The following is a 14,225-nucleotide window of genomic DNA, read 5'->3' on the forward strand; positions in this document are numbered from 1 at the left end:
CCAGGCAGGGCATGTGTACCCTCCTGTCGTAGGTGAGTTTCAGCTGCTGTTGGCATACCAGTGAATAGGGTTGATCCTCAGGCTGACTAAAGGTAAGAATTAGCCATGGCTACAGTAGACAAGCTACTGTTTCGGGGTTGACCCCACAGAGTAGGAGTTGCTCAAGCAGGTTTCTGGTGCCAGCTGAGTCCATCCTCTGGGTATGCCAATTTATGGAGCTGGTCGGGTGGTATTCCGGTGTGGTTTGAAGCCAGCCACCTGGTTTGCTTGGTTCTAGAGCCGCTTGGGAGGGGCTCTGGTGCAGGTCAAGGTCAACCATCACTTTTGCTGGGCTTGGGAGCTGCAAGTGATCTGCAGTTGGTTGCCACTTTCACTAAGCTTAGAGGCCTTGGGGGAGGCTATGTCGCAAACTGACACTGATTGCCACTTGTATCACTCTTGAGGCCCTTTGGTGAGCACCATAATGTAAACTGATGCCACACTTGTGATCACTTAGGTGAAATTACATTCCAGGCCACAACTGGCTGCCACTTATGTCACACATGATGGGACTTACAATGCAAGTTGAGAGTGGTTGCTGCTTGTGCTAGGCCTGCAGCCACTTAGCAACAGCTACAAGACATGCTAAGGCTTGCCACTGGTTCAGAGTTTCAGGACTTTTGAGAGATTTTGGAAAGTTGGCACCATAAGACAAGGCAGGCCACTTGTATGGAGAAACAGCTGGAAGAGGTTTGGGCCAGGCAGGCAACTTGGATGGGTCAAATGTCCCAAGTAATCACCCTGGCCAAGCAATTGGTATTAGCCAGGTTAATAAAGAGCACAGATTTGGCACACACCTTCATCAAGCCCACTGGAAGAGTTCAACAAAGGAACAATGGTGCCTTTCCATCCCTGAAACTGTCTCAACCGCAGGCTTCCAGCCTTCACCCTTAAGTTATTCAATTTGGTTCCTCCTATGTCCCTGATGCTTTGCAAGTTGCTGCCCCTGCAGTGAAGCTTACAGGGAGTGATTTTATAATCAAGTGAGTCTGTGTGCAGGTCCTTTAAAGACAGGCAGTTCTTCAATTTCCTGCAGCCCTTTGTCCTTGGACACAAATCCACTGGTTTTCACACCAAATATTATAAAGACTCCTTTTCCTGGGTATGATAAGCCAGTTTGGGGAAACCAGGGCTGAGTTGGACGCCTCATTACTCAGTGGGAAATCTGTACAGTCCACATCTAAGCCTTTCCAACCGGTCCTGACATGTCTTCTTCTTTATACCTTTAGCAATAGAAATTCTGTTCAGCTAATCTTCAGGTGGTTCTGTGATGGCTGTTCTATAATTCAGTTCTAATTTTGATATGATCATGGCAGGAGGTAGGAACAGAGTTCACATACTCCGCCATTTTTATCTGGGCACAGCTGTCTTGAATGTATCATGTTTAAATTCACGAAGTTTAGCATTAGAAAATTAATATAGTTAGCATTCTTCTTAAGTCATTTAAGCAATGATTAGTTCTAAAACAAAATATCCTTTTTATTCCAGAGGACAAAAGTGACCTATTAAGCCTCTAATGGCTAGTTTTACAAATTACCAAAATTTGGTGGCTTAAAATGATAAAAATTATTCTCATAGTTCTGGAGGACAGAAACCCAATATCAACATGTTGGGAGGGCCACGCTCCTTCCAGAGGCTCTAGAGATTATTCTAGTGGCTACCAGTATTCCTAGGTTAAAGCTGTATCACTCCAATTTCTGCATCCATGGTCATGTTGCCTCCTCTTCCTCTTTGCATCTCTTAGAAGAACAACTGTTACTGGATTTAGGGCCTATCTGGATAATCCAGGATAATCTCCTCATCTCATAATCCTTAATTATATCTAAAAAGACCCTTTTTAAACCAAATAATGTAACATTCAGATTCTAGTAATTAGGATGTGAGCTTACCTTTTTGCTACCATTCAACCTCCTACAGAAACTCACAGGAAAAAAAAATTTTCATGATCAGCACTTCGTAGCCATTCATACACACACTACACACTTACGGACCATGACGGGCCACAGTAGAGCCCATGGAGTACCAGCAGCTCACAATCCAGCTGGTCTGCCTCCTCATGGCCAGCAACACTATAGAGCAGTGGTAGTCAACCTGGTCCCTACCGCCCACTAGTAGGCGTTCCAGCTTTCATGATGGGTGGTAGCGGAGCAACCAAAGTATAAATAAAAAGATAGATTTAACTATAGTAAGTTGTATTTTCGTTTTTTTGTATTTTTCTGAAGTTGGAAACGGGGAGGCAGGCAGACTCACGCATGAGCCCGACCGAGATCCACCTGGTATGCCCACCAGGGGGCGATGCTCTGCCCATTTGGGCGTCGCTCTGCTGCAACCAGAGCCATTCTAGCACCTGAGGCAGAGGCCACAGAGCCATCCTTAGTGCCTGGGCCAACTTTGCTCCAATGGAGCCTTGGCTGCAGGAGGGGAAGAGAGAGACAGAGAGGAAGGAGAAGGGGAGGGGTGAAGAAGCAGATGGGTGCTTCTCCTGTGTGCCAGGAATCAAACCCGGGACTCCTGCATGCCAGGCCAACGCTCTACCACTGAGCAAACTGGCCAGGGCTATACTAAGTTGTTTTATAAAGATGTATTCTGCCAAACTTAGCGAAAATACGACATAAAGCACTTGAAGTAATTATTATTATATGCTTTAACTTGCTGTAACTCTGCTTTATAAATTTTATAAAGTAAAGTTACTTCCCTACTTTATAAATCACCATTACTGTGGAACCGGCGGTTAGAAAATTTTACTACTAAGAGAGATACAAAAGTGGGCGGTAGGTATAAAAAGGTTGACTACCCCTGCTATAGAGGGTCAAGCTCACACAGAGGAAAGGGGACAACAGGAGAAGGGTACAGGAGACTGAGGGGACACTTGGCAGTGGGTGGGCCACACATACAGAACACATCCAGCAGTGCCAAGGAGTGAGGCCCACAGAATGAAAAAAAGAGAAAAAAATTTATCTACATACTTACTCCTTTACTGACTGGAGAGCCCTCGTAGGTTTCATATGAGCCATGCTCCTTGGCCAGTTCACAGCTGGCTTCCAAGGCTCCATAATAAATGGTTTCAAAGATTTGCTTATTCAATAACTGGGCCTCTGGACTCTCAAAAGGATACCTCATCAGAATAAAAGCATCTGCCAGACCTTGTACCCCAATTCCAATAGGTCGATGGCGTTTATTTGATAAGTATGCCTTTATGCCAATAGGTTAAGAGAAGAAAGAGAAATTATTGAATAGAAAAAGGCAACATTCTGTGACAAAATAACACACACCCTCCTTTAATCTGTTTTCTCACACCATTCCAATGACAACAATTTAAATGATGCTGGCAGGAATATTGTGATAAACTCCCCCACCTTGGATTTCAATAATTACTAAAAAACAGAGATATCCATTCATACCTCTGGGATGGGATAGTAGTTAATATCAATAATTTTATTCAAGTTTCGGACAATGACTTTGGTGACTTCAGCCAACTTCTGAAAGTCATACGAGTGTTCTGGCGTGACATACATATTCAGGGCAAGAGAAGCCAAGTTACAGACGGCAACCTGGAATGCAAAGAAAAAGAAAAGGTCAAGAATCACAAAATTTTTATTCCTTCCATATGTAAATAACACTACCATATGTGCTTCTAACACTCTCTAACATTAAAATTTTTCATTTTTATCTTTGGCTTCCCCCTCTTCATCATTCACCAGTTCATTTCTAAAGCCCAGTACCTATTACATATGTGAATTGTAACATGCACCAGTGAAACAGGTAAGATAAAGAACCCTACGTTCCATAGTACATGGCTCTATTATCAGACTTATCTCACAATATGCTGAGTAAATGTGCACTGTCCAATACAATAACCATTAACCCCATGTTGCTACTGAATCAAAATTAAATATTTAAAATTGTTTCTCGGGGGCACTAGTCATATTTAAAGTGTTCCACAGCCACCAGACACAGAACATTTCAATACTGCAGAAAGCTCTTTCAAATTACGCATGCCTACCTCACAGTCACTGGGATTCAGACAAGCCCTTAACAACAGTGGAACCAAGTTCGTAAATTCTGAGAAAGCTCTCCAGGTGATTTTCCCACTGCACTTAGTACATATTTTTAGTACTAATGACACATCTGGTACATAATAAGCTTAATAATGTTGAATGAATACATCTTCTTTTCCACTTCACGACTATACCAATCCAAACTCTCAACCCTCTTAACTCCCTCATGCTCTCTATACCTAACTCAAAGCTATATTTGTTGCCAAAGTACCCAATTTCAAAATATAGCTTGGATAGCGTAAGTCTGGTAAACGTTAGAGAGAAAAATAAGACAGGAAAAACAGACAAAGTCCTGGGGATAAGAATGGAAGGACTGCCATTTTTAAATAGAGTTGTTCAGAAATAACTCACTAAGAATATGACATGAATAAAGAACTAAAGAAGTTAGAAAGCAAGCCACATGTCTGTATGAGGAGAAGAGCATTAATAGCAAAAATTCTGAGGCAGGAACATGCTTGCTATCTTTGAGGAATAGCAAGGAAATTAGTAGGGCAGTAGCACAATGCGCAAAGGGGAAAGTAATAGTGGGTCAGGTAGGGATACCCAGTTGTATAGAACCTTACAGTGTACTGTAAGAATTCTGAATGGTGAACTTGTTAAGGACACTACTCTTTTATGGATTCTTGCTGTATTGGCCAAGAGTTTGCTTAAAGGCTTTAATCACTGTAAAAAAAAAAAAAATAGAAGACTAGATAAACAAGATGTGGCACATATACACCGTGGTATACTAATCAGCCATAAGAAATGATGACATCGGATCACTTACAACAAAATGGTGGAATCTTGGTAACATTATACGGAGTGAAATAAGTAAATCAGAAAAAAACAAGAACTGCAGGATTCCACACATTGGTAGGACATAAAAATGAGACTAAGAGACATGGACAAGAGTATGGTGGTTACGGAGGGGGGGGGCAGGGAGAGGGAAGAAGGGAGAGGGGGAGGGGAAGGGGCACAAAGAAAACTAGATAGAAGGTGACGGAGGACAATCTGACTTTGGGTGATGGGTATGCAACGTAATTGAATGACAAGATAACCTGGACATGTTTTCTTTGAATATATGTACCCTGATTTATTGATATCACCCCATTAAAATTAATAAAAAATTTTTAAAAAAAGAATTCTGAATGGAAATGAAGTGCTGATACATGCTACAACATGGATAAGCCTTAAAAACATGTCAAAAAGCATCACATAAAAGCCTAATATGAGATCCCACCTATATGAAATACCAATAATAGGCAAATCCAGAGATAGAAAATAGATTAGTGGAGCCAGGGGATGGGTGAAAAAGGGAATAGGAAGTGACTACTAATGAGCACAAGGTTTCTTTGTAGGGTGATGGAAACATTCCAGAATTAGATATTGGTAATGGTTGCACAACCTTGTATATATAATAAAAAACATTCAATTGTACACCTTTTCCCCCTTGTTTTTTTTTATTTTTAAATGTTTATTTTATTGATTTTTAGAGAAGAAGGAAAAGAGCCAAGACAGAGGATCATTGATCTGTTCCTGTATGTGCCTTAAAAGGGGATTGAAATGGCAACCTATGCACTTCAGGACATTTCTCTAACCAACTGAGCATTCCAGACAGAACTGAATTGTACACTTTAGAAGGATGAATTTTATGGTAGGTAAATTATAACTCAGTTTAAAAAAAAAATCTGGATGGGTTGGAAAGTCAAAGAGGTGTGTTGTGAGAAAGAACGATCTGATTTTTGTTTTAAAAAGGGTCACTCTAGGAGACATGATGGCCACAGAGTAGGCAGATGCTCCAACTCCCACTTCCCAGAACCAAGGTAAATTACAACTTAATTCTGAGAACACTCACCTTGAAAGACCATCAACATTGGACTCAACTAAGAGGATTCTACAGCCAAGGACCACAAAAGAACCCACACTGAGACCGGTAGGAAAGGCGGAGATGCAAAAAGGGCTGCCAGCTCCCAGGAGTGAGCGGCGGCCGGGAGGGACTCTTGCAATGGGCAGGGTTTCCCAGTGAGTTGTGGGTCCTCAGCCCCAAAACCGAAATCCCAGACTAGAGCCTTAGAGCCTAGAAGAGGCTTATGGACTATATTTGATTGAGAAAAGAGCCTAGATACTGTTTGAGAGGAGGCAGAACTCTCGGAACCAGGCTTCATATTAAAGAGACTGCACAAAGAACCTCAGTCACAGCCACTTTCCCGGAGCTCCAGGAGCAGGGAGAGCTGCGAGGACTGGAGTTGCCAGGGGAGAGTGGTCTCTGAGGCATAGGGGGAGACACTTTGAGGATGGACACCCTAACCCCTGGGCTGAGTCACTCCCGAAATCTAAAGTGAACATTTATCCTGAAAACATCACCAGCAAAAAGAAATTACCCCAGGCCCTGGCCGGTTGGCTCAGCGGTAGAGCGTCGGCCTGGCGTGCGGGGGACCCAGGTTCGATTCCCGGCCAGGGCACACAGGAGAAGCGCCCATTTGCTTCTCCACCCCCCCCTCCTTCCTCTCTGTCTCTCTCTTTCCCTCCCGCAGCCAAGGCTCCACTGGAGCAAAGATGGCCCGGGCACTGGGGATGGCTCCTTGGCCTCTGCCCCAGGCACTAGAGTGGCTCTGGTCGCGGCAGAGCAACGCCCCAGAGGAGCAGAGCATCGCCCCCTGGTGGGCAGAGCGTTGCCCCTGGTGGGCGTGCCAGGTGGATCCCGGCCGGGTGCATGCGGAGTCTGTCTGACTGTCTCTCCCGTTTCCAGCTTCAGAAAAATACAAAAAAAAAAAAAAAAAAAAAGAACAAGGTCAGCTAATTGCACCTCTCCCACACGTATAAACGTTGCTTGCTTACTCAGCCTAAATAGCCATTCTAAAAAAGGAGCCATTTTAGAAGCTCGGGGCTGCAGTGTTCCCTTGCATGGGTTGCCTGCAGTCCCTGTGCAGGTTTGCAATAAAACTTATAAAATTCACTTTGGGTTTGCTGTGGTCTGTCTCCTGGGATGTAACATATGGAGGCCCCAATGAGATTAGCCATGTAAGACCCCTCCTCACGGAGTGGGCTTCAGCAGACGTTGGTAGGAGGCCAGCCTCTGGCAGTTGCCGTTTGGAAACTGAATTTGGCTGATTCGAAACATTTGGAGTCTCGAGACTATTTGGTAAGGAAGCTTACTCTTTGAATATTTGAAAACAGAGCTCTGGTTAGAAAAGGGTGTAGTGGAGCAGGCGGGACGCCACCTGATTTCTCCCCACCCGGTCGGTCGGGGAACGCAGGACGCTGCCTTCTCCCTTTTGGTTTTGGTTTAGAAGTTTTGTTTGTTTCGTGTGCATATTTGGTTTGTCTGCTTCGCCCATTGCTTCCTCACAGGATTCCTTCGAGAGTCAAGGACCATGGGTCGGGGGCAATCTGCTGCCCTAACGCTTCTTCAGTGCTTGCTTGATAACTTTTCTGATTTCTCTTGCAGGGCACGAGACTATAGAACTCCTGTTGATTCCACCACGTTGCGGACTCTTTAGGAACTAGAATGGCCAACTTTTGGTGTAGGGTGGTCCTCGGAGGGCACCTTCAATTTACCCACACTCTTTGCTGTCAGGGCAAATGTCTTTTGGGTCCCGCACCCTGACCAGATGCCATATATAGATGTGTAGATTGACATAGCCACGGGAAGACCAGGTTATGTTAAGAAATTTTTTAAGAACTATATTAAGAGAAATTCGTAAACAAGCCCACAAATTATAGGAACTAGCTAAAGACATAAGAGAGTACTGGAGGAAGTATAGAGTAGAAACTAGTTTCAGATATTCAGATATTCACCTACTGACCCAAAGAAATTTTACCCATTTAGAAAATAAAGGGTAAGAATTAATATTAAGAAGATACATTGAGAACTCTCTGTAAATTAAAATGGCCAACTTAAGAGCAGACTGGCCAAACCAAGGATTGCTAGACCCATAGAAAACATAGAGAGTCTAGCGTACTATCACCAGCACCCACCCGCAGGCAGGTGGCACGGTCAGTATGCAGCCCAGTATGGCAGCAGAGGTAGAAAAAGAAAAGGCAGCCAGGCTGCAGGAGAAGCGGCAGAGAAAAGGAAAAAAAAAAAAAGTGGCAGGCTCCCCTCACAGTTTCGGGCACTTGCCCCTCCCCCTTGGGCATCAGGAATCCCAGGTACCCTGACTGATTCCTTTATAGTGTATATAACAAAGAAACCTCTTTCTTAGCTCAAGGGCTGGGTACTGCTTGGTCAGGCAAAAGATAACAGTGCAGTAAACTAAAGGCTATCATCACCTTGCTACAGGTGCCTGCCCTCCTCTGCTTTGGCTCCGGGGAATCCCCGCCTACTACCTGGAGCCAGACCCGAGGAGAAGATTTAGGGAATAAGCCCCTTCTAAAGCCACTGCTTTAGCCATAATAGTCAAGAATTATAAGAAAAAGGTCCTCAGGGAATTATAGGGTTACTATGTCCCTGAGGAAATTGAGGACCTTAAGTAAACTAGAATACCCCACTGTTAAGAAAATAAGTTTATAAAATTGTGTGTTTTTTTAGTTTACTACCCCGACCCTTATAATGACTTAATGTTGTAAAGCTCTATAGATCAAAAAGAGGGTTAGCATCTCTTTGCCAGCTGGGAAGCCACAAAATATTAACTACATTTTGACCATTCCTTATTTTTCTCTGAAAATCAGTAGTTCATTAGAGATAGTAGTTTATAATCTCTTATTGTGAATCATACTAAATTTGTACTAATAATAAGCATATAGAACTAAATAGTCTGTCAAATACAAAGACTTCCTTTTTGTACCAAGGATCTGTTGTTGTAAAAAACATTTTCTATGTTAGAAATGTATATGTTATTTCAATAGTCTTTTGTTAATTCTCCTTTTCATTTGCTATTTCATAGCCTGTGATGTTAAAATTTTAGTTTAAATATTAGAGAATATGTAATAATTCAGTAATTGTTAATTGTTCAATAGTAGGTCACAAAACCCAGAGTGACAAATATTACTATTGGTTAGCTTAATAGAAGAATTCTTAACATAATAGGTAGAAAAGAGAACTCTAGAGACATAATCCTGAACCTCCACCTGATTTACCACCCTATCAAACTGCAATTGTTAATCAGCTAAGTAAATAAGTACATTAGGAAAAGTGCAGAGGTGAAACTGCTCAGGTTTTACTTAATATTTCCTATGGAAATGTCATAGATTAGAGCCCTCATAGTTCCAACCGAGTTAAAGGGCAGGGTACTGATTTAAGGTAGCGTAAGAACAATAGTTCAATTACAGCTGATAGTCAAGGAAGGAGAAAATAAGAAACAGTTTAAATTCTTTTTCCCAAGTGACCTACAGAATTAGCTCAGAACCCCCTTTTCTCAGAGGAGCCTCAAACCTGAACAGGACTGTTAGAAATCTGTACTGTACATAGGCTGCCCCACTTACAACAAGTGAGACCACCTTGAGAAAATGTTTCTAATTGCCTAACCTAAGCGGGACCCCACCACCCAAGCAAGTGAAGAAATTTTTAGACACTTTCCACCAGTTTCTGTTAGCCTGGATCAGAGAAGATACTCAGAAAAACAACCATAAGTTTATCTAAGGTGTCATAAGTTATTCAGGATCCTCAGAAGACCCTCACAGCTTTCTTAGACTATAGAAAGCTTACAGAGTCTATACACCCCTAGACTTAGAGGAGCCAGAAGATACTAAGGCAGTCAACTTAGCCTTTACAGAGCATTCAGCTCTAGGAATTAGAAAAGAAATATATTATAAGTTTTTCATTAGGTAGAAACATCGGCTGATAAAACTAAGCATTTTGGAAGGGACGTTGCTCCTCCCTCACTCTCATGGCCATAAATAACTCTGGCCCCTAAGATGGCTTGTTAGACAAAGACGGGTAAGATTCCTAAAGGCAGGAACAACCTAAGACAGGCACAAAGAGGGGCCATCAGGAGAAGGCTTAAGAACCAGAGAAGGTGAGGCTCAAACCCTCACCCCGGAGAATGCAGGAGACTGTTCTCCTGAAGTAGTGGTCATTATCCACTGTCCAGGCCACCCTAGAGAGGAGGACTCCGTAGAAACCCTCAAGAAAAACCAAGCAAGCAGCTGATGATGCTACCAATAAGGTAGCCCTAAACCAGTAGGGTTTTAGGAAATTTTAGTAACTGTTCTAAAACCCAGGTTGCCAAAGATTTTTGGGTTTTTTTACAACCAATTAGAAAAGTCAGACTTAGAATCTAATAGAGAAAGCATAATTTCTAAGTGTTTAGTCTGTACCCAAATAAATATTAAGCAAAGAAAAGAAATTATAAAGAAAAACAGAAAGAAAACTTTCCCAGGTGAATGTTTAGAAATAAATTTTACTAAAGTAATTGACAGGTAGAAAACATGAATCAGATCTTAAAGGAAACTTTAAACTTGTTTTAAACCAGTAGAAAGTAGCCCACCTTACTCCCCTTAGCCCTCCTTAGGGCGAGGTACACCCCCTACAGGGAAGAATTCACTCCTTTTGAGATAATGTTTAGGAGACTCCCTCCCTTCCTACCGAAACTCAGAGAGGAAATAAAACAACTAAATTAAATAACCACTCCTTCCTTAAGTACTTACAGCAGGTGTCCCCAAACTACGGTCCCCTGAGGCCATTTATCTGGCCCCTTCCACACTTCCATGGGGGTACTTCTTTCATTAGTAGTCAGTGTACTAGAGTACTGTATGTGGTGGCCCTCCAATGGTCTGAGGGACAGTGAACTGGCACCCTGTGTAAAAAATTTAGGGACCCCTGAGTCTTACAGGGTCTACAGATTCAAAAGACTGTCCGAGAGGTGATTCCAGTACTGCCAGAAGACCTAATACATCCCTTCCAGCCTGAAGACTCAGTCTAGGTAAAGAAGTGCACCACCCAAGGACTGACTCCCACGTAGACGGGTCCACACACCATGATCCTGACCACTCCCACTACTGCCAAGGTAGAAGGCATACCTGCCTGGGTCCACCACAGCCGGCTGAAGCTTGCAGTCCCAGCAGAGACACCTTTGTGGACAGTGGAGACTGATGCCGCCAACTCTTGTAAGCTGATCCTGAGAAGGACAGCATGCCCTACTTCAGCCACAAACCAGAAGTTGACTGGTCCACGCATGGCTAATGCCTAGAGAAACTCACTAAGGACCTCCTTTTAATTAGACCTTGGGAAGGGAGGGGAACTAAAGTCAAAGGAAAGCCAGAACAAGTTGTCTTAAGAGTTAATACATGTACTACTATAAGTCCCTTAGTTAGAAGGGAAGCTACAAGGTAATGAAAAATATATGTGTACTTACAATTAACCTATAAATACTAGCTACTTAGAGGGAGGACACCTCCAAGAGGAAGTATACTTTAAAGAAAATTACTTATTACCATCTTAGTTGTCACTAAAGGTAAAGGTTAAGATTTTTATTTATTTATTTTATTTTTTTGGTATTTTTCTGAAGCTGGAAACGGGGAGAACAGTCAGACAGACTCCCGCATGCGCCCGACCAGGATCCACCCAGCACACCCACCAGGGGCGACGCTCTGCCCACCAGGGGATGATGCTCTGCCCCTCTGGGGCGTCGCTCTGTTGCGACCAGAGCCACTCTAGCACCTGGGGCAGAGGCCAAGGAGCCATCCCCAGCGCCCAGGCCATCTTTGCTCCAATGGAGCCTCAGCTGCGGGAGGGGAAGAGAGAGACAGAGAGGAAGGAGAGGGGGAGGGGTGGAGAAGCAGATGGGCGCTTCTCCTGTGTGCCCTGGCCGGGAAGCAAACCCGGGACTTCTGCATGCCAGACCGACGCTCTACCACTGAGCCAACCGGCCAGGGCCCAGGTTAAGATTTTTAAAATTAAGAGTTCTGACTAAAAAAAAATTGTAGTTTTGGTAATAAAAGGTATAAGGTATAGAAATACTTTAGAACGAAAAAGGGAGAAAGTAAGTTATTACAAAGCCAGTTATTTCTAAATAAGTAAGTTCATAAAAATTAAAGGTTTATATAAGCTGTAGAAGGTTTGTACAAGTTGTAGGAGGTTAGTACAGAAAAGAAAAATGCAAGGCAGAAAGAAATTAGTATGAGAATTTTTTCTCTTCATCCCCTTGGCTCACTACATTATTTACTGCTCTTACCGGACCCCTCGTTTTGCTTATACTAGGGGGGTTACCATTGGTCCGTGTATTATCAACTGCCTCACGCAGTATGTACAAAAGAGAATTCAAGCCGTAAAGCTTGTAGTACTAAGGGCACACTATCAGCATGCCAGCACATACTAGGGAGGACTCCTGACCCAATCAGCTTATAGCTACAGCTAAAGTAGAAAATTCTCATGAGCCTCAGCAAATCTAATCTTGCTAGCAAAGGCAGGATGCGTTCCTTGTGTGTCAGCCCTGCAGATATTCCAGGAAGGTAGTTTATTATCTTAGAACAGTGTGTACTTGTATACTTTTGCAAAGATATTGTATAAACGTACTGAAAACATTGTAACCTTGTAGGTTTTGCCTATAAGTACCCCTCTGCCCCTGAGCTCATCGCTGACCATTGTGAGAGGCGTAGTAGGCTAATCACTGGCCAGTGTATAAAACCTAAATTGATTACATCACTTTGGGTCCAGTTCCAGTTTGTTGCGGTCGCACCATAGCATTTGTTCGAGAAAGAATAGATACTGTAAGACTTATGGTCTTAGCTCAGCCCTACCAGATTATACCCAGTTCGGATGCGCAATACCAAATTTCAATGATTTGAACTAGTAAGAAGAAAATGGGGGAATGTGACATCTTAGGACAAGCGGTACAGGCCACCAGCCATGAAAACTGAGTACATCCAGTACATGGCTGGAGGAAAAAAGATAAACAACCATTAAAAATGTAGCAATATTTTCCACTGAACTCTGTGTACCCAGATCAAGGAAGCCTCTACCCTAGAGACTTAGCCAAGAACAAGGTCAGCTAATCGCACCTTTCCCGCCCTTGTAAACGCTGCTTGCTTGCTCAGCCTAGATAGCCACCCTATAAAAAGGAGCCATTTTAGAAGCTCGAGGCTGCAGTGTTCCCTTGCTTGGGTTGCCTGCAGTCCCTGTACAGGTTTGCAATAAAACTTATAAAATTCACTTTGGGTTTGCTGTGGTCTGTCTCCTGGGATATAACAGTCTAGGCCGACGTGGAGACCCCCCGGTGTCATGATCGGCCCTTGGCAGCAGCAGAGGCAGAGACAGTCCCAGAGCAGTCCAAGTGGGCGTGCATGGGGCCACCCACGGGAGCAGAAGCCACAGAGGACACTGCAGAGGCCCAATCCCATGCGCAAACTTGCCTGCAATGCACTCCCGCCCTCAGCAGCAGCGAAGACTGGAGAAGTCACTGAAGCGGTCCGCGCAGGTGAGTGGGAACCTGCCCAGGGCAGCGGAGGAGCCAGTACCCGCTGGCACCGGCAGCACTTGAGCCCAAACGCTCCAGGGAGCAACAGTGGCAGCAGGCCAGTGGACAGACCACACAACAGGAGCACAGGTGCCACACCCATTGGACCAATGAATACACCCTACTGAACCAGTCATAGGCAGTGACCCCCACTAATCTGCACCAGCCCCCAGACAGGGAGGTCCAGGGCAAGCACATTCAGAAGCCAGATATGGAAACCGCCAGTTCAGGACCTAACAACACCTGTTAGAGTGGAAGCTTAAGGAAGGGCCCCTCACACCTGACCCAGCTAAAACATAGAAAATGCTGTCACAAACAGCAAAAAGGACAGTGACAGCAAATAAGTAGCCCACAGCAGATTACAAACAACAGCTGATGACAACCCAAAAAGACCTAGAAATTGGCAGACAATACCAAACCTAGACATAGCAAGCTTCACAAAAACACCAAAACGAAGACTGTATATACAGACAAAATGGGAAAACAAAGAAATGCAATCCAAATGAATCAACAAGAGAAATCCCCAGAAAAAGAACTGAATGAGATGAAAATAACCAAACTACCAGATGCAGAGTTTAAAATAATGATTATTAGAATGCTCAAAGATCTTAAACAGGCCCTGGCCGGTTGGCTCAGCGGTAGAGCGTCGGCCTGGCATGCAGGGGACCCAGGTTTGATTCCCAGCCAGGGCACATAGGAGAAGCGCCCATTTGCTTCTCCACCCCCCCCTCCTTCCTCTCTGTCTCTCTCTTCC

At 43.8% G+C, this 14,225-nt stretch overlaps 1 protein-coding gene across 1 annotated transcript in view; it reads right to left on the reverse strand.

Annotated features, from left to right (window-relative positions):
• The window catches only part of RRM1 (ribonucleotide reductase catalytic subunit M1), a 72,624-nt gene that overhangs the window by 15,644 nt on the left and 42,755 nt on the right, over nt 1-14,225 (reverse strand). The window contains exons 13-14 of the mRNA XM_066367043.1: nt 3,441-3,590; nt 3,010-3,231 (exon numbers count right to left, since the gene is read on the reverse strand). Coding sequence (XP_066223140.1) covers nt 3,010-3,231; nt 3,441-3,590 — 372 coding nt within the window. The remainder of the gene's footprint in view (nt 1-3,009; nt 3,232-3,440; nt 3,591-14,225) is intronic.

The sequence above is a fragment of the Saccopteryx leptura genome, chromosome 1 (assembly GCF_036850995.1).
Source record: "Saccopteryx leptura isolate mSacLep1 chromosome 1, mSacLep1_pri_phased_curated, whole genome shotgun sequence".
NCBI classification, from domain to species: domain Eukaryota; kingdom Metazoa; phylum Chordata; class Mammalia; order Chiroptera; family Emballonuridae; genus Saccopteryx; species Saccopteryx leptura.